The following is a 21,608-nucleotide window of genomic DNA, read 5'->3' on the forward strand; positions in this document are numbered from 1 at the left end:
AGAGATTATTAGTGCATGGCAGCCGAGTGACACGCAGAACAGTGCACTCACAGTAACGTTGGCAGAGGGATGATCTGATGCAGGATCCTCATGTGGGTTCTTGTATCCGACTTCACTGTCGCCACAGAAAGGGTCAGCATCATCTCTGGCCAATGCAATGGCTCTGTTCTTGAAGTCACTGAGGACCTTGAGTTCTGGCACACCACCCCCAGTCTGGGATCTCTCCCTTATATTATGCGCGATCTTGCCCTTCGTAAAGACCAATGGAAAGGGCATAAGCAATATGCATGGAAGGGCAGTTAAGAAGGATGGCTGGCATTTGTGGGTAGTTTGTGAAGCCATGGACGGAATGAGGATAAAATCAGCAGAGGGGATGAGGCTATAAGGAGATGTGAAGCTGTATGAGAGAGTGAGTGGTGATGTCTATTGAGCTGGCAGTGAGTGAGATCCCTGTGGATGCGTGATGGCTTGGTGAGTGTGTGAGTTGAGAGTGATTAGATGGTTGATTTACCCTGGCAAACGGATAAGATCATTCAGCCTCTTTTTGCACTGGACGGCCAACCTCTTCTGGGCAGTGTTTGCACTGACCACTGCTGCCACTGCCTCCCAAACTGGATTGGTGATCTTGCTGCCCCTTCTGTGGCCAGAGCGGTGGGGTAGATAATATCATATCTGGCCTCCATGGTGTCTAGTAGGCACTCAAGTGAGGCATCACTAAATCTGGGGCAGAATTCTGCTTAGGTTTTGGGACCATCTCCTCAATGGAGCTGTCCTGGACCGCAAGTGTTGAGAACTGTGCGAGCTGTGGCTGTTTAAATATGACACCCAGAGTGAGGAAGCAATGGGGTCACCCACCAGGGACCTGGCGGGTTTCACAGGGATGCATAATTTATGAGGCAAGATGGGGATGACACGGAGTGAAAACCTTCCATTGCGGCTGGCAGGAAAAGCGCCAATTTCCACACCCGCTACTGCACTTAGTGCAATTCGGGGACAATTCCGCCCCAGGTTTGGGTATCAGCTTTTCAAACTAGGAATTTGAAGTTATCTTACATTTAAAAATCTCAAACTCTAAATTAAAATTTAGATTCCTAAAACATATGAATCTTGAAACTACATATTCGTAACATACTTTGAAACTGTCTATGGGAAGCTACAAAACTCCTCCATGGTTACTGTTACGAATGCGGGACTTTACAAGACAGTTATGTTTTAAAACGTTTCTTTTGACTTAAGGTGAAACAAAATATTTTGGATAGTCAAACTAAACCTCTATTAAAAGACAGGCTTATGTGGTCTGGTTGTCATGGGGAAAGAAGCACAAACCAGAACCTATTGAAAAGCAAGTGACAGTTTTCATAGCTTGACACAGAAAAAGGGCCCATTGCTTTTTGGAAACAGACATAGAGACGTGGGGCGGAATTTTATGCCGACGGGATTTTACAGTCCAGCCAAAGTCAATGGACTTTTGAATGGCTTGCTGCATTTTACAGCCCCACCTCCACTGTGACAGGGCCATAAAATTCTACCCTTAGAGAGAGAGAGAGAGACAAAAGCAGCTAATGCATAAAGAGCAGGAAAAGACCATTTTTGCGTTAGCAACCAGGCAGGATGCTGCTGAAAGATGCTTAACTGTTCAAAGAGAAGAGGATGACGGAACAGACGGAACCTTTGGCAAATGTTGCTGAATGGAGAGTACCAAGTGAGATCTCATTTCTGTAGGCAACAATGTAGGGGTGTGTTAGAGGTCAGTCTTTATTGGATGGTAATGTGTGTGACATACTTTGTATTCTCAAGGCAATGCAACATGGCTGAATATGTAGCATCTGCTCACCATTGGATAAATGATGTGCCAAGGAAATTGGCCAAGATTACAAACGAGTGTGAGAAATGATGTATTCCTCGTGCACTCATCACCCTGTCACTGTGGGCAAGGAACAGAAAGATGGCTAAAATAGCTTCAGCGATTTATGTACCAGTATCTTCGAGGGCAATCATCTCTCTTCATCCTCTGTATAAAGATCTGGTCCTCTAGGCATTCTAGGGGATAGAAGACATAGGTGGTGAGTTGGGTCTGGATGCAGGCTGGCAGAGGTTGGCACATTCAGACAGGCAAAGATTTACAGGCAAGATACTGGTGGCCATGTAGGTGCCTCATTCCTGGGAAAAACAATTGAAGATGAGGTTGTCTCTGACAGCCCTGGCATGTCTCTCCATTATCCTGGCATTTTGGAGAGTTGCAGCAACATCTTTGCTCTCTCCCTCATATTTTTCTCTGTCATTGTCATCTGAGGAGTTTAGCAGCTCCTCCATCTCCTTAATTGACAATTCTTTTCCTCTTTGCAATTCCAAATAGTGCAATGCACAACAGATTACAACAATTCTGGACACCCTCTGTGACGCACATTGCAATGCCCCATTGGAGCGGTTAAGGCATTGGACACTAATTTTCAGCAATCCGATGGTCTGCTCCATGATTGCCCTAATGATCTATGTGCAGCATTGTAACACTGCATTGCATTGCACCTAGAATTCCTCTCATCCCACAGTGACCTCCTCCCACAGCAACCTAATCTCCTGCGAGCTCAAAACTTTCTTGGCAGCCATGTTGATGGACATGCACACTGTAATTCTGCAGCTGCAGTCCATCCACTGGCATCCTCCCTCTTATCGTCGAGCTTCTTCCCATCTCCCTTGACTCTCCCAGCATTACCCTGCTCCTTTCCTCAATCATCCTGGAGCCTTCAACTATCATCCTCGAACAAGAGTCAGTGACCCTTGAGTTCTTCCACTGTCCCACCAGTGCTCTTTGGCGATGATGACAGCTTGGCCTCCCTGCTCCTCAGCTGGCCGATGTTGTTGTCTGACCACAGCCTCCCTCTGGTGAATCCTCTCCTCCCACCGCCAGAGGTTGCAAAACTATTAGTGTCTGAGACCCATAATGAAACCACAAAGTGAACCATGTGAAGAAGGCAGACAATGATATCAGCACCTTTGTTTACATGACCTTTACTCCTTCCGCAGCTGCGCTTGACCAATGAGAATGCATGATCCTACCATCCCAGAAGGAAAAAAACAACAAAAACTGGGAAATTTTACACACAGGTCTGAATTATTTTTTCTTTCTGGAATGGGCCACATCCAAAGCTCCTCCCATCCCACAGTGGCTTCCTCCCACAATAACCCGATCCCCTATGAACTCAAAACTTTCTGCCTGCCATGTTGATGGACATGCATACTGTGATTCTGCATTTGCAGCTTATCCACCTCCACCCGCCCTTGTCACCCTCGAGCTTCCTTGCATCTCCCTTGTCCATCCCAACATCACCCTGCTCCTTTCCCCAATCATCCTGGAGCCTCCAACCATCACCCTTGAACCAGAGCCAGTGACCCTTGAGCTTCCATCTCTGCCCTTGACCCCCTACCCTCACCCTTGAACTTTCTGCTATCATCCTGGAGCCTCCCTCCATCATCCTTGACCTGCCTTTGGTATCCTTCTAGCCTCCCTCAGAGACCATTGACCTGCCCTACCAGCTGGGCCTGCCCTGCTTTAAACTATATACCCCTTCCCTGGCTGTTGACCTACCATGTGTGGTACAGTTGCCTCCCTTGGACAGACAGGATGAATCCACTGCAGTGACGGACCCCACCCTGTGGGCTGAAGCCTGACTCCCTTTGCACATCTTCTCCCCTTCCTGCCCCACTTATGCCAGTGCCTTGATGTGCTGCCATTTGAGGGTCCAACCACCACCGCCCGCCAGCCCAGTTGCCAGCCCAGTTGTTGTGCTGTTTGAGGATCTGTCCACCAGCATCCTCTTCCCCCTCTCCTTCCCTCCCCCCTCTTTGCCTCTTTGCCCCTGCCAGACTGTCCATAATCTCCTGCTCCCTCCACTGTGCTACTGAGTTAGATAAGAACAAAGCATCACCTCAGATCTAAAGATTAAACAACTTCGCCTGACGCATAGAACTTTTAAGTTGTCAGGAAACAGGAAGCATGAGTTTCCTGTGCACCACCTACTTAACCTTGAAGATAGGGCTTAATTTGGTGAAGTTCCCATTTAATTCAACAAACTGCTTGAGCTAGAAAAGGTGCCCTAAACTCCCTTGGCTCAGGACAGCCCTGATGTTGTAACTTTCCAGAGTTCCTTTTCAACCAATAACACCCTGCTTTATACTTTGGCCACTTCTGGTAAAACACCCAGCTCTTTAGCGTCTCCAAGCTAATCACACAGCTTCCAGGTTTTAGATCTTTTTAGCCTGCTTGTGTATTACTTCCAAGAGTTCATGTGTCTGTGTGTAGGTCGCCTTTTCCCTTCAGCTCTCCTTTGTGTCTTCCAGCCACATTTGCCTTCGTATGTTAACTTCTTTCCTGTTAGTACTGCTTCCAGCAATAGAGTCACTAGGTCTCGTGGAGCAATATTTCTTATCATGCAAGAAAATTACAATTGGTTCCTTTACAATTGATGCAAATTCTTAGAAGCCCTTTTCAAACATTCTTAACTGGAGTAAGATAGTTCAGGACGAGAGAGTGTGGCTGACAATGTACAACTCTTCCTCACTGTAATCCAATTCATGCACAAGCCATGTTCATAATCTTTCTATCATCTGTCATTCATCATCTATTTGTCACAAGTCCTGTGGTGATGAGCAATCAATGTAGCAGCAGCTGGGAGCTGTAGCGCTAAACCTGAATGTAGATGGCTCAGGCCATAGTGTTGGTTTTCATTGGAAGGAAGCAGCAATGGAACTCGGCAGCCCACTGAGCAACTGAGCAGCCCTTTTCAGGACCACATTGCTCACCTTCCTAGAATGAAGAAGGAGCTAGAAAAGGTGCCCTAAACATTGACTGCTTCACGTTCCTGGCCATTAGACTGTAGCTGGCAAGGATCCCATCAATGTGGTCGCATGTCAGTCTCAAAAAAGAAAGTAAAGGTGACACTGGTCACCAGTGGCACACAGAACATGCACGCACTCATGGACAACACCATAGTCAAACGACCTGAGGGAAAAACTGCTCTTGTTGATAGAGAGCTGGCCAGGTACAATGTCCAGATTGCCGCCCTTAGTGAGACTCATCTACCTGAGGAGGGTCAGCTCAGAAAAATTGGCGCAGGTTGCATATTCTTTTGGAATGGCTGTGGAAAAGAAGAACGATGCAAAGCTGGCTTAGGCTCATGAACCATCTTATCAGTGAATTGACTTGCCTTCCCAAGGGTGTTAATGATTGTCTGATAGTGCTTAAAGTTCCCCTACATGGTAACAGGCAAGCAACTTTTATCAGTCTATATGCCCCGACTGTGGACCTGAAGAAGTCAAGGATAAATTCTCTGATGACCTCCACATCATTGTTACTGTGCCAGAGTCAGACATGATGATCATTCTTGGTGACTTCAGCATGAGAGTTGGTGCAGATCATCAGGTATGGGAAGGGGACATCGAAAAAAATGTGGCTGGCAGTTATAACAGCACTGATTTCCTCTTGCTGAAGCTGTGTGCTGAGCATGAGCTCATAATCACCAGCAGAGCTTTCCACCTCCCTAATCACAACAAGACATCTTGGGTGCATCCCTGTTCTGTGCATTGGTATCTAATCAACTACGTCATCATCAGGCAGAGGGAACACTGAACTGACCACTGTCTTAGCATTTCAAAGTTAAACATTAACAACTATTCCCCCTAGACGTCCCCACGGCATGAAGGCCCAGAAGCGTCTCAGTGTCTCAAGGTTCAAACAGGCAGTCACGAAGGAATCTCTCTCAGAGAAACTTGAGAGTCACCTCTGTACAGCAAAAATAGACATTCACTACTTTGAGGATGACTGGGTGACCTGCAGGGATTTAGCGTACCCCATTGTTGTAGAAGTCCTTGGCCTTACCTCTCTCAAACATCAAGGCTGGTTTGATGAAAACAGTGAGATAATCCAGAAACTGCTGGACGAGAAATATTGCTACAGGGTTTACCTCAATGGGGTATGTCATCACTATTCAAGCACGATGCCTACTGAAACATCCATAGCACTGTCTGATGCAAGGTCTGAGAGATGCAAGACACTTGGCTAAATCAGAAAGCAGGTGAACTTCAGTCATTTGCAGACCACAAAGACCGGAAGACGTTCTACGATGCTCTGAAATCTGTCTAGCGGCCCCAGTCTATCAGTTCATCACCAATCCTCAGTGCTGTTGAGCCAACACTGCTCACAGAAAAGGCCAAAATTCTAGAAAGATGGGCAGAGCACTTTAACCACATCTTCAGTTGGCCTTCACCCATCAATGAAGAAGCAATCAAAAAGCTGCCATAGGTTACCAACAATTGCTCTCTTTATTATCCTCCCACGCCGTTAGAAACAATGAACTCAATCAAATTCCTATCTAGCTGCAAAGCTCCAGGAACTGCTGTTATCCAGTTGAGGTCTATAGGGCTGAGACCTCAGGTCTCTCAGGTTAAGCAGCTCACTGAACTCTTTCGGTCTATGTAGGAGCAAGAATACAAAGATACCTCCATTGTCCACCTGTACAAACAGAAAGGAGCTTACCAAACTTACAATAATCATAGAGAAATCTCACCCCTCTCGATCACTAGAAACATCTGAATCCTTCTGAACTGCTTCTGCAACACCTTGACCAGGTTTACTGCTAGAAAGTCAGTGCAGTTTCAGAAAAAGTCAAGGAACCACTCATCTGGTGCTTGCTTTCAGACAGCTCCAGGAGAAAATGCCAATAGAGCATGGGCCTCTGCACCACATTTGTTGACCTGATCAAGGCCTTTGACTCAGTCAGCTTTGAGGGCCTTTGGAAGGTAATGGAGAAATTCGACTGCCCTGAGAAATTCATCACAATGGTTCAACAGTTCTATGACAGCATGCCCACTCATGTCCTAGATGATGGTGAGTCTTCTGACCCACCCCAAGTCACTAATGGAATTAAAGAGGGCTACATGCTCGCTCCAACCCTCTTCAGCATGACTTTCTCACCCATGTTATCCAGTGTCTTCCATGATGGTGATCCTGGCATCGAAGTCAGATATTACATGGAGGGAAGCTGCTCAATCTGAGAAACTCCAGGTAAAGACTAAGGACATACTTCACAATTTCCTGTTTTCTGATAGCTGTGCATTCACTACCTGTTTAGAGCTGGACAAGCAATGTGGCATGGACTTATCCTCCAATGCGTGCGACAACTTTCATCTTATGAGCAGCACAAAGAAAAATTAAAGTAATGTACCAGTCTGCTCCAGGAAACCCCTGGCTCAAGCCCAAGATTTCAGAGCGTGACCAGAACCTTGTCTGCAGTGGAAAAGTACACTTATCTCATCAGCACACTTGAGCTGTCTGTACATTGGCAATGAGACACATGCAATTGTAGCCTTTGGTGGACTTTGATCATCAGTCTGGGAATGAAGAAGAGTAAGTCTACCTACCGAACTGAAAGCCTATAGGGCAATAGTCCTGCCCACTCTGCTCTATGCATGTGAGATTTCGGCTGTATACCACCTTCATGCCAAGAAGCTTAACCATTTTTACTTGAGCTGCCTTCAGAAGCTTCGAAGATGAGATGACAGGACAAAATAGCAAACACTGAGGCTCTCACTCGAATTGGCATGCCAAGCATCCACATCATATTGAGAAAGTCACAACTGAGTTGAGCTAGTTATGTAGCCAGAATGTCTGACACTTGCTCACCAAAGTGAATCTTCATTGGAGAGCTTAAGTCTGGGGTGCACTCTCATGGCGGTCAAAGTAGCCAGTACAAGGACACTCTGAAGGCTTCACTTAGGAGTTATGATATCATCCAGGGAGCACCCAGAATCACTACACCTGGCGCAACCAAATTAAAAATGATGTGGCCTTCTTCGAAAGCAAGCGCATATTAGAGACAGAGGAAAGACATAAGGCGAGGAAATCTTGAGCCAGCAACTCATCCAAAATTCAGTTGTCTGTGATATCCTATCCTTTCAGGCACAGATCGGCCTTGGCAGCTATTTAGAACCCTACTAAACACCCCAGATGGTGAACATGGTCACCTTCACTTTGAAGGATGAGCAAGTGACAATATGGTTGATCTATGTAATCCTTTCATGTTTTCAGTGATTAGACTTCCATTAACCTGGCCACATGCATACTGTTAAAGAGCAAAGTGCTGATTTTTCCTTTACTGAATTTAAAACTTGACCTCCCCACAACCTCCACCCTCGCACCCCTACTATTATCTTAAAATCATTGTTCTTGCAACAGATGTGATTAGTAAATTGCAGTCAAATATGTTCAGATTCTGGATATTTTGGTTAATCTTTGCAAGTTTGCAAACAGTTGTTGAAATATAAGTTGCTGCATAATAATTTGTTGGGGGTACTTGACATAGTTATTTCATTGGATGAACTAATGACCAGAATTAGCATTAAGAAAATAGACAAATAAGCCCATGTTTGTATAAATGCAGCATCGCAAATGGATTGATGTGCTGTTCTGTTTACGTAATAAATTACTTTTTGAGATATTAATTTTTTTCTGTTTCTGTGAGGCACCCACTTTGTTCACCTGATGACACCAACAGTTTATATTTATACAGAATATTTTATGTATTGGAACATCCATGGGACTTCACAGGAGCATTATCAAACAAAAATTGGTCAACAAATACTTGCTGTTGCTTAAGATTGTACTTAAACATCAGTGTACTTAAAAATCAGCACTTTGCTCTTTTACAGTATGCATGTGGTCAGGTTAATGGAAGTCTAATCACTGAAAACATGAAAGGATTACATAGATCAACCATATTGTCACTTGTTCATCCTTCAAAGCGAAGGTGACTATGTTCACCATCTGGGGTGTTTAGTAGGGTTCTAAATGACTGCCAAGGCCGATCTGTGCCTGCAAGGGTAGGATATCACAGACGACTGAATTTTGGATGAGTTGCTGGCTCAGGATTTCCTCGCCTTATGTTTTTTCTCTGTCTCTAATATGAAGAGCAGGATAGGATAACAACCACCCAACAATCTGCGCCTTGGGAAAAAATAAAATTAAAAAGGAGATATGAAGCAGAAAGGGGAAAAATATGAAATAAAATAAAAAAGATGGATAGGAAATTTCATAGAAATGCGCACAGACTAGAAGAAGCAATCTGGGGGATAGAAAGTGCACACTGGGTTATGATGTTTATTTTCTGAATCTTGTTTATACTTCCCTAGGGACCACAGACATTATTAAAATTAGTTCTTGTTCAGCACTAATGCACTTCATGGAGAAGTTCAGATGTCTATTTAAGTAAATGTTTTCTATGCAACACAAAAGCATTGGAATACCTTATCTTATGAATTTAAAAGAATAGATTAATTATTTATCAGCGAAAATGGTAAATATGTGATCAGCAAAGGCGAGAATGATTTCTGAATTTATTGCATGTCATTCAACATTATTAATAGGCTAGCAGTAAAGCTCAGTCCTTTATTATCCTACATGACTTGAAACAACTCATCAATCAGCCAATGCAGATCTCAGTAAAGATCATTCCTTATCTCCAATTCTAATCTTTATACTATCTGTTTTCCAACTCCTGGGTGCTCCTAGCTCAACTCATGTCTCTTTTTGGAGAAGACTTTCAGTAAGTTACTCTAAATTATAACTCAGCCAACTGAGATGTTTTCCACAAATTATTTGCTGCCTTTCTGTTGTAATTGCTGTTGTAATTCTTCTGACTCTTGAAGCATCAGCAGATGGAAATCATGCTGTTGATTTTTGGCTGCATTTGTGGACAGTGCCTTAAAACACTTGCTGCAACTGCATAACATTCAATTGGTTCAAAACTCTATCATTGCACACGGTGCCCTTCCTAAGCCCCAGTTGATCATGACCACAAATCCTTAGAAACATTTGCTGTATCCTGACACATGACCTATCAAACTCAAAATTCTCTTTCTCATTTACAGGCCCCTCAATGACCACGTCCCTCCTACCTTTGCAATGTTCGTGCTGTTTGAGCTGGAAGAGAAGATTTCAATAGTTAAGAAGGGTGACAGAAAACAAGGTCAAAATTACAGATCTTAAGGAAGCTTTAGAAGGCAAGGAGAGAAGTAGGGGTTTAGGGAGTGAGTTCCAGAGATCTGGCCTAAGACTGCTGAAGGCTGTGATGCCACTGGAGAAATAGAGGGGATGGAAGAAGGTACACACAAGGCAGAGTTGAAAGACTGAAGTGCATTAAGGGAAACATAGAGCTCGTGGAGATTGCACGGTTTCTAAGGATTTGTAGACATGGGTAACTAGGGCGTCCTATCTTACAGTTTGCAGTGATGGAAGTTTTGAACTAATTGCACTTTATGTAGTTAGTCAGTGTTTTGAGGTACTGCCCGCAAACACAGGCAAAAGTCAAATCAAAGGTCTCCTCCAAGCATGGGTTTCTATCTCCTGATGCTGCTACACCATGCGTAGCTTTTCTAGTGAGATTTAGAATGTCAGCAACTGTGTGGCAGCATCAATCACCTAGAGCAGGGTGATAGGAGATAGCTTTCGAGGGGAAGGAAGGGAGCAGTTCTGTGGAGAGGGCAGAGAGAGAGTGAAGAGATAGGCAGTCAATGCTGATCTTGCTGCAATGTCCATATCCTGTGATTGAATAAATAATAAAGAAACCAAAAGCAGTATTTTTGTGAGAAAAGAAGGGAGAGGTTGGGAGCAGCATTTTGGGAGGTAGAAGCAAGGCGTGATGCTTCAGGGAGGAAATTGCCAGTGTTAACTATGAGAGGGCTAAATGAACATGTCAGAATTAATTTGGGGGTTGGGGCAGAAAGGAAGGAAAGAACAGCATGATCTAGGGTTGGAACAAATGTGCCACTCTGAACATGGCAGAAGAGTGATGAATTAAGATCAAGAAATGTGACAGCATGAACTGGAAGGGTTTAAAGAAGAATATGATCAATAGAATATTTTAAATAAAATTGTGTTGAAAAAAATGTAAAAGTAGAAAAAAATGACCATATTCACTGTAGCTTTCATAATACTGGAAATGCAATATAGTGTCTGAGTATAATATTTTGGGGCATTGGGTGTGTCCCCATTTTGAAAATAAATCTTGTACCTTTGCCACTTCTCTCCCTGTTCAGGCTTTCATCTGTTTCTATTTTTCTCCTGATGAAATTGAGGGAATATTGGCCTAGAACTTCAAACATGCAGGATACATTTTATAGTTGCAAAACAGCCTTTGATATGGGAGGCAGGATCCATATGTATATTTGCAGTCAGAGTGGGCCGAACTTTTGCTCTTGAGTTGGGAGCGCAGAATCGGGGAAATTCCCCAAGCGTTCTAATTTTCAGTTGGGGGGGGCGCGGGGCTGGTGGAGTGTTATCGGGAGTTGGGCCCACAGCCTCCAGAAGGAGTTTGGAGACAGCCACAGGTGCTGCAGGGTGTTGAGGTGGACTGTGTGAAAGGCCCACGTTGGTGCTCCATGACTTGTAAGTAAAAAAATAAAACAAAAACAGCCCTCTAGCCAACCCACCTCACACCCTGTCACTCCCCCACATACTCCGCATGCCCTGTCCATGTCAACTCATGCCAGCCTATGACCCCACCACTCATACCCTGCATGCCAATCTATGACCCTGTTCCTACCCCCATGGCCATTTATACCCCTATGCAACCTTAGTGCCAAGCCATGCCAAGCCATGCCCCTCTTTGCCCTTACACCCTCCATACCAACTCACCCAGTATCTGCCATGGGCAGACCTCAGGAGCCATTCTAAATAGAAATGAAATAAAGTTCTAAGTGTCTATTGCATACTTTATTGAAAAAAACTCTCATTCATATAAACCCATTCAATATATTTAAATTCCTCCAACTACTTAATCCCATATAAAAGCAAACAATTCATTCAATTACTTAATCACTAATAAAAACACACATTCGTATTTGTAGCTCCACATCAAAGAATTTATAACTACTTGGAGCTGTCAGTCAAACTGTGAACTGACAGGCATCCCACTGTGAAATTGCAAGAACTGATTTTTTAGAATTTAAAGAAATATTCAAAGGGCAGGAGAATTAAAAGGCTTGAAAGTATGACAGTTCCACAGAGCTTATTAACTTTTTACCTACATTTATGTCTATTCCTATCTCTCGCAAAGGGCACCATACCTTTTGGAAAGGGCACCTTATCTCTCCCAAAGTGGTACCTGGACCTTTCCAAAAGGGTGTCCTAACTCTCCAAATAACTCCAGCTTTAAAACTTTTCCTCAACCTATCCCCCCGTTTCCTCCCCTGGCGAAAATGGTGGGTGCCGTTTGGGGGCAGAACTTGGGAATTGGTGCTCTGGTGCCATTTTAGCTAAGCTGGAGATCCTTTCCGTCCCTGCAAAAATTCAGGTCAGTGTGTCACTGGCATATTGGAAGAGGTGGATTTGGGAACAGTTTAACTATAGAATAATTTATATAAATTAGGGTCTTGTACTTCTTGCAAAACTTGTTTCCAATTTCTGACCACTGCAGAACTTTTTTTTACTTCTTTCAAGGAGTGTGAGCATCACTGGAAAGATCAACAATTATTGCCCATCCCTAATTGCTCTAGAGAAAGTGATGGTGAGCTGCCTTCTTGAACTGCTGTTCTGCATGTATTGTAGTTACACCCACAGTGCTGTTGGGAATGGAGCTCAGGATTTCGACCCAGCAACAGTAAAGGAATGGTGATGTAGTTCCAAGTCAGAATAATGTGTGGGCTTGGAGGGGAACTTCCAGGTTGTGGTATTCCCATGCATCTGCTGCCTTGTCCCTCTAGGTGGTAGAAGTTGCAGGTTGGAAGTTATTTTCAAAGGACACTTGGTGAGTTGCTGCAGTGCATCTTGTACACATTGCTGCCACTTGGTGCTAATAGTGGAAGGAGTGAACGTTGAAAGGTGGTAGATGAGATGAATGGCCTCCAGCAACCACAACCATCTTCCTTTGTGCTGGGTATGACACCAACCAGTGGAGAGTTTGCTCCCTGACTCCCATTGCTAGGGCTCCCTAATGCCACAGTCAAATCCAGGCTTGAGGTCAAGAGCAGTCATTTTCACCTCACCTCTTGAGTTCAGCTCTTTTGTCCATGTTTGGATGAAGGCTGTAATGAGGTCAGAAGTGGAGTGGCCCTGGCGGAGCCCAACCTGAGCATCAGTGAGCAGGTTATTGCTGAGTAAGTGCTGCTTGATAGCACTGTTGACGACGCCTTCCATCACTTTGCTGATGATCAAGAGTAGACTGATGGGGCAGTAATTGGCCATATTAGAATTGTCCTGCACTTTGTGAACAGAACATAGCTGGGCAATATCCTAATTGTCAGGCAGCATTTTATCTGTACTGGAACAGCCTGGCTAGGAGTGTGGCTAGTTCTAGAGAACAAGCCTTCAGTCCTACAGCTGAGATATTATCAGGGCCCATGTATTTAATGCCTTCAGCCATTTCTTGATATCACATGGAGTGAATCGAATTTGCTGAAGACTGGCATCTGAGATGTTGAAGACCTCAAAGGAAGGCCGGGACAGATCATCCACTCGACATCTCTGACCGAAGATGGCTCAAATGCTTCAGTCTTGTCTTTTGTACTCAAGCTGGGCTCCCACATCATTAAGGATAGGAATATTTGCGGAGCCTCCTCCCCCTATTAGTTGCTTAATTGCCCACCACAATTCACAACTGGATGTAGCAGGACTGCAGAATTTTGATCTGATTTGATGGTTGTGGGATTGTTTAGCTCTATCTATTACATGCTGCTGTTTAGCAAGCATGTAGTCCTGTGTTGTAACTTCACTAAGTTGGCACCTCATTTTTAGGTATGCCTGATGCTGCTGTTGGCAGGCTCTCCTGCATTCCTCACTGAACCAGGATTGATCCCCTGGCTTGATGATAATGGTGAAGTGAGAGATATGCCAGGCCGTGGGTTTACAGATTGTGATTGTCTACAGTCCTGCTGTTGTTGATGGTCCACGTCGTTTCACTGCTTGAGCTGCTGTACATCTTCTGAATCTATCCCATTTAGCACAGTCACAGTGTCACACAACACAATGGATGGTATGCTCATTTTGTTTCCACAAGGACTCTTACAGACAATTGCATCTGTGACGGGTAGGTTGGTGAAGACGCGGCCATGTAGGTTTTTCCCTCACCGGGCCCAGTCTGGCAGATATGTCCTTCAGGACTTGACCAGCTTGGTCAGTAATGGTGCTACCAAGCCACTCAGTGATGGGCATTGAAGTCCCCCATGCAGAGTACATTCTGACATTCTGTGCTTTTTCTAATTCATTGATTCTCCCAAGTGGTGTTCAACATGGAGGAGTACTGATTCATTAGCTGAGGGGAGACAGTAGGTGGTAACCAGCAGGAGATTTCCTTGCCCATGTTTGACCTGTGCCATGAGACTTCATGGGGTTGGGAGTCAATGCCAAGGCAACTCCTTTCTGATAAAAAACACTGTGCCACTACCTCTGGTGGGTCTGTCCTGCTGATAGGACAGGGCATAACCAGAGAATGGAGATGGAGGTGTCAGGGACATTGGCTGTAAGGTAAGATTTGGTTAGAATTGTTATATCGGGCTGATGTTTGACTCGTCTGTGGAAGAGCTCTATCAATTTTCACACAAGTCACCAGATGTTAGAAAAGAGGACTTTGCAGGGTTGACTGGATAGGGTCTGCTATTGTCGTTTCCAGTGCCTAGATCGATTTTGGTCGATTTTATTGCTTTTCAACTTTTCTGCAGCGGTTTGGTGCAACTGAGTGGGTACGAGGCCATTTCAGAGGGCAGCTAAAAGTCAATCACACTGTGTGGGTCTGGAATCACATGTAAGATGGCGGATTTCTTTCCTTAAAGGATATTGTTGATCCAGATGGGTTCTTATGACAATCTGATAGTTTCCTGGTCACCATTACTGAAGTTAGTGTTTAATTCCAGATTAAAACTTACCACCACGCTGAATTTGCACAGCACAATGTGCTGCTAACCGGCAGGAAGGCCCCAATTCTGAATTCAGTGTTCACCCATGTGGAGAAAATGCGGATCCGTCTCAGCAGTTGGCAGCACTATTCCTCCGTGCTGATTACTGCTGATAATCCCACAATAACCTCATCTATCTACTGATTGCTCCGCCTGAGGCCAGCAATCTCTGCCTTGTGTTAGATTTCTGTCCGAGCCCAGCCCCACCCATCATTTACCTGAGGGTCTCTGCAGCATGAGCCATTGCCCAAACTTGTTTGTGTTTGCCGGGTGTGCACTGGCTTATGTTAATAAGGTCTGAGACCCAGTATCAAGGGTTCTCCAGACCTCTGCATTTGAGCATAAAAATCATACCTCGCAGCCTCAAAATTGGGCACTCTGGAATTTGTGGCCAGTGGATATACCCTACAGCTTAACCAACAAAGCTGTGTCACATTTTACTTTAAGCTTGATTACTTGTTTTCATATGTCTTAGGCTTATATTCATAGTTGTTTATAATTTGATAGTTGAGAGGTCAGGCTGTATGGAACAGAGATGTGATTAGAAGCCCCCAGAATTGCTGAGCATAAATCTTTCTACATCCCTTGCACAGTACTGATAGGTAATCAAATATTGCCTGCAGAGGTACTAATTGGAAAAATAATACTCTTAAATATTAGTCCTTACCTATGCCATGAAAAACTCTGGCTTGTTAGTAAAATTCAAAATTACATATAAAATTACTTTGAAACAAAATGGCATTAAATTTCATATTTATTAATTTTGGATTTAATATTAGTACTGTGGCCAGAGACGAAAACAATAAAAGATTTTATAATATGCAGTACACAAATAGTCATTTGTGCTTTATGCAATTGAATGGAAAGACATACACTGTTGATTACCAATCAGAATTTACGAAAACCTTTATCAGGTTCTTTGAAAAATAGCTGTTGATAGAAACTCCTTTTATATTTCTGTTATTCACTGATCAGCTCTCCAAGTGAAGACTGTCAAACGGTACAAATGATTTCTTTTTCCTAGACCTGCTGAACGTTCTAGTGAAGATGTTGATATTATATTTACGCGGTTAAAAGAAGTGAAGGCATTTGAGAAATTTCATCCCAACCTCTTGTACCAGATCTGCTTGTGTGGGTACTATGAAAACCTGGAGAAAGGTGTGACATGTAAGTTAATTCACGGATATTATTATGGCTATATTTTGCTTAAAAATGGACTTTCCCAAGTTATTTTTTAAATTGCCATAGTTGGAGGTTATGTGAGCTATTGTTTTCCATTCAAGATATACACTGAACCAGTTTCAAAGGTCAACTAAAAGTATATTCCATCCAATGGCAAGAGAAAGACATTGGGTGCCAATTAATGTCTGTGTGAAATTGTTTTATTTTAATGATTTTGATTTTTCATTTAGAACATTTATATTTCTTAATTTTACAGGGTTTTGTTTTGCTTTATTTGTGATATCTTTTACATTTTATTTTGCTCTCCAAGATGTTTTAAGGGTAAACTTTACAATTATATATTCCTGCCAAGGAACTTCATCTACCGTGAGCATAGATCAGGAATTTATGTGTTCTCTATAAGCAATTTGCATCTATATGCACCTGACAGATAAAGAGCTTGTGCTAGGAAGACACATTCCTAAACTATAGCCTTATTTGCTTTTCATTAAAAATCATAAACTAGATTAAAAGAACAGACTGCTCTTTCCTAGTAGCCAGATATACAAGATATTAAGAAAATATCAGTTTTGATCTGCACTATGTACTCAAGTTCTTTGTTTTGCCAAAGATGTCAGGAAATTTACGGTCAAGAAATTTGTGGAAGAATAAGATTTTTTCCATGGTGCTTTCCATTATTAGTTTGTAACAAATTGCTTGTTTTTTCACAAAGAAGAGTTTCACTTCTCCATAAATTTCTGGACAATTTGCACCACCCTGCTTTATAGCCACATCAAACCAATAACATTGCAATTTTGGCATGAGCCTTTCCATTGAAGTAAATTGCATGTCTTGAAACTGCTGACTTGCACAGTGAATGTGAATTAATCCTGCCTTTGCAATTAAGGTCTGGTAGTAAGTCGTAAGAACCTGTTAACAATGTGATTGTTGGTCCTTGCATCAAACACAGCCTGGGGGCGCAGGAGGTGCACAAATGAGACAATGGAATCTCACTACACCAGGTAGTGAATTGTTTCTCGTGTTTTCTAATCTGCCCTTCCAGTATTTTTGTGCTAGTCTTGCCATCCACACTCCTGTTGGCATTGGAAAGGCAGTAATTTTCAGGATGCAAGTCTGCTTTGACACTATGAGAAAAATTTTCCCCCTGTCAGGGTGGGGGGGTATGTGGGAGTGGGTGCGGGCTGGTGCGCCTCCGATTGCCACTCCCAATTGGGGACGCACCGCCATTTCACGTGGGTGGGCCAATTACGGCCCGCCCAGCATGACTTCCGCCAGGGAGCGCTCCTTGTGCAGACGGGGTGGGGAATTCCCTCAGCTGGGAGTGCACTCTTTCGCGCATGCACGCAAAAGAGCGCACAGACCTCCCCGAGGCTAAGTGCTGCTTCAGGGAGATCAGCTCCGATTTAAAAATTTTATTAAAGATGTTTAAAAATTTTCCCTGCCACTGGCACATGAGTTGGGACCTGTCCATAAGTTTTATTGAAACCTTTCTTAAAAATGTAAATACCCTCATGAAACCTCATCCTGTCCGTGGATGAGGTTTCATGCTTTTTCCGAAGCCTGCCAGGGTTCTGGCCTGCCCACCGACCTTAAGGTTGGATGGGCAGGTCTATGAATGTCCTTAATTTGTTTTTCAATGGCCTCAATAGGCCGCCGACCTGAAAATGGAAATGACGCAAGGTGACATCAGGAGTTCCATTTTACGCATTAGCAACTGGAAGATCCTGCCCTGTGAAATTCACATTAGATAGATTTATTTGAGAAAATAGTTTTGGGATACAATCTATGAGTAAGAATGTATATTTCACACACCTACCCTTCTATTCACTCATTAACAACTTCTCAAGGGCCATAGCCATTCCCAAACAATAAATAGTGTCAAACTCCCTTGCAATCTGAAGCTTCCTTTCTCCTACAAACTATTCCTGGAAGACTCCTCCAACTCTTGGTCTTTTTCTTGCTTCTTGAGAACTTCACTCTTATCTGCTCAGCTGTCTGAGGAAAGGTCATTAATAGACCCTTAAGGTTGGTGGGCAGGCCAGAGCCCTGGCAGGCTTTGGAAAAAGCATGAAACCTCATCCACATCCAGGATGAGGTTTCATGAGGGTATTTACATTTTTAAGAAAGGTTTCAATAAAACTTATGGACAGGTCCCAACTCATGTGCCAGTGGCAGGGAAAATTTTGAAACATGTTTAATAAAATTTTTAAATCGGAGCTGATCTCCCTGAGGCAGCACTTAGCCTCAGGGAGGTCTGTGCGCTCTTTTGCGTGCATGCGCGAAAGAGTGCACTCCTAGCTGAGGGAATTCCCCCCTCCCCCACCTGCACAGGGAGCACTCCCTGACGGACGTCATGCTGGGCAGGCCGTAATTGGCCCACCCATGTAAAATGGCGGTGCCCTCACCCTCCCGCCCTCCACCACCAGTTGCAATTACCTTCTGAAGTAGAGGTTCTTAAAGAGGCCATATCCTTCTGCTTAAAGGTGAAGCTTCTTAAAGAGCCATTCCCTCATTCAGGGATCATGGTCCTCATCAGGCTGTGGCAGGCATACAGGACCGCAATTACACTGCTCTCATTGGTTATAATGGCTGGAATTTTCCCGTCCTGCCAGTGGCAGGGTTCATGGCAGTGGGGGTTGAGAATGTGGCAGGGGGGAAAATAATCGGTTTCCCGACGGCGAGAAGTGAAGGCGGGAACTTGCTTTCCTGACTGTCATGGTGGATCGCTATTCCCGCTGAAGGTGGTCAGGAACTGGATTTGCATACTCTTAACATTATTTAAATCAGACCAGGTATGGCACATGGCAAGGAAACAATCCAGGGTGGAAGGGATGGTGGGTGTGCTGGAAGACATGGGGACAGTAGGATGGTACGGGAAGACATAGGGGAGGCTGCTGGAAGACGTGGGTAGGGTCAGAATACACTCGGCTGGGAGGGGAGTGCGGGGCAGAGGGGAACCAAGAAGCTTTGCTGGTAGGGAGGTGTGGGTGGGGAAATGTTCAGAAGGAGGGGTCAGTGGTGTCAATGCTAGAAACTTGGTGGGGGAAAACGGAGGATGCTGGTGGTGGGAGAGCACTGTGACTGTGAAAGAAGGCAATGGGATCCGGTGGGAGGGTGAGAGTCCGGGTGTGGTGGGAGTAGTTCTCATCTGGGGAGTCATTGGAGGGGATAAGAAGTTTAACATGGATCTTGGCGTGGGCAGGATCAGGTTGGGCATGGGGACTGTGACAGGAATGGACTCACTGGGGAGAGAAGGCATTTGAAGCAGCAAGAAAAACCCAGGAGACCTCTGTGAGGTGCAGTGATTCATTTTAAACTGAAGTCCCCGCCGCTCTCCTTGCCCTTTTCAAACTGACTTTAGTTAATTTTCCATTATTCCTGAAAGGGTCCTTATGCTGTTAAGAATCAGCTCTAGCTTTCAGCCTTGAGTTTAATTTGTAATTAATGTACAAATTCAGCAATTTCTTGAAACTCCTGAGGTTGAAAGTGAGCTGCTATTTTTGAGAAACTAACAGCAGAGCCGTGCAAATCAACAATAATTTGTGACAATTCACAATTCACGGGGTATCTCTTCCTTGCCACAAATTGCTGAATTGTATAGACACTAATAACAGCTTCACATTAAACTTGGCATTATTTGGCCAGAAAAGTCTGTCCCACTATTTCCTAAAATAGTTATACAATAATAATGTTGTATGTCATAGGTGTGCAAGTTTTCAGGGAAATCCAGGTCAATGTCTGAATGAGCATATTGCTTCAAAATCACTGCACAGATTTTTTATGTATTTGTTCACTCTTGTGCTACAAAAGAAGTTACATCTAAGGGTTCCGTTTCAGATTCATTATCCCTTTGTCATCACATATCGAAAGGTACATTGGTATAATTATCTAGGAACACTTGTCCCCTAGCGATCTGTATTGATAGCAGATTATTCTGAAGGGTCTCTATTGTTATGGAAAGTAATCATTTTAAAAAAGAAGCTGACAGCCAGAGAAACAAGAACTGACTCGAGGCCAATTAGCAATACAATCTACGATCATTTTCATAATTATTATATTTTTGAATAATTTCAAACATCTATTGTGACTTGCATTTTAAAATTGTTCAAAAGGTAATTAGTGAGAATGTTACATATTAGATACCTGTGAATCAGTGCTAATTCCTTATGAGATTTTTTTGAAAATACTGCACTGAAAGTAATGATTCTAACTTTTAGGAGGATTGGGACTACCAAAAACTTACTATGGTCGTTATGTCAAGTTTCAATATGTTTATCTGTCATGCCTAAAGCCCCACTCTAACATGACACCCCTGAATAGAATACACAAATTATATATTTTTCCTGTTGTTTAATTAGGTTGACTTCTAATACATCAGTTAAAAATAAGCAAGAGCCCTGTGAGAACTAATATATTCCCAGCAAGTATCACAGCTTGAAGCTCATCCAAAGCAATGAGCCTATATTAGACAGAAGAATTTGTTGACTCCTTTGAATGGGGATGAATGGTGCAAGGATCTGGACTCTATACTAAACCCCAGAGTAAGAAATCTTTTTTCGAGGAACCTTATTGGCAAAATGGATAACCATTAATTTAGGATGCAAACTAATAAAAATTTCTGGACAATAAAGATTGATACTTAACATTTCGCTGGTCGAGGCATGGCACAGTACGTAAGTTCAACACGTGTCAGTCTGTCTTTCCCATGGACCCTACTGGGTCTTCTGTTCATAGTTCCATGAACCTAGCCTCTTGATTTATAACATCCTTCAAGGTTTTTAGCTTAGCCAATTTGACTCTAATATACAAACAAATGCACATCAGTGCAAAAGATAAGGTTGAAACATTTGCAACAATCCTCAGCCAGAAGTGCCGAGTGGATGATCCATCTTGGCCTTCTCCAGAGGTCCCCAGCATCACAGATACCAGTCTTCAGCCAATTCGTTTCACTCCACGTGATGTCAAGAAATGGCGGAAGGTACTAGATATTGCAAAGGCTATGGGCTCTGACAATATTCTGGCATTAGTACTGAAGACTTGTGCTCCAGAACTTGTCGTGCCCCCTAATCAAGCTGTCCCAGTACAGCTACAACACTGGCATCTACCCGGCTATGTGGAAAAGCAGGACAAATCCAACCCGGCCAATTCCTTCCCACCAGTGTATGCTCATCAATAAAGTCATAGAGTCATAGGCCAGAAACTTACCTGGGCTGGGCGGGAGCGTGTGTGGAGCCGATCGCCACCCGTGATTGGCTGCGTGCCGCCATTTAATGTGGGTGGGCCAATTAAGACCTGCCCAGCTTGACGCATGGCCAGAAGTGCTCAGCGCTACCTGTGCGGCCGGGGGGAGGAGGGAGAGCCAGGGCCTGCACTCTTTCATGCATGCACACGAAAGAGCGCAGGAATCTCCCTGAGGCCTGGAGCTCCCTCAGGGAGATTAAGTTGAAAGCACAAATTTTTAATAAATGATCTGAAAATTTATTTAA

At 43.8% G+C, this 21,608-nt stretch overlaps 1 protein-coding gene across 1 annotated transcript in view; it reads left to right on the forward strand.

The window, feature by feature from the left end:
* Window positions 1–21,608, forward strand: part of rapgef4a (Rap guanine nucleotide exchange factor 4a) — a 336,945-nt gene that overhangs the window by 34,005 nt on the left and 281,332 nt on the right. Inside the window, exon 2 of the mRNA XM_041201514.1 lies at window positions 15,965–16,107. Coding sequence (XP_041057448.1) covers window positions 15,965–16,107 — 143 coding nt within the window. The remainder of the gene's footprint in view (window positions 1–15,964; window positions 16,108–21,608) is intronic.

This window comes from Carcharodon carcharias, chromosome 12 (genome assembly GCF_017639515.1).
Source record: "Carcharodon carcharias isolate sCarCar2 chromosome 12, sCarCar2.pri, whole genome shotgun sequence".
Lineage (NCBI taxonomy): Eukaryota > Metazoa > Chordata > Chondrichthyes > Lamniformes > Lamnidae > Carcharodon > Carcharodon carcharias.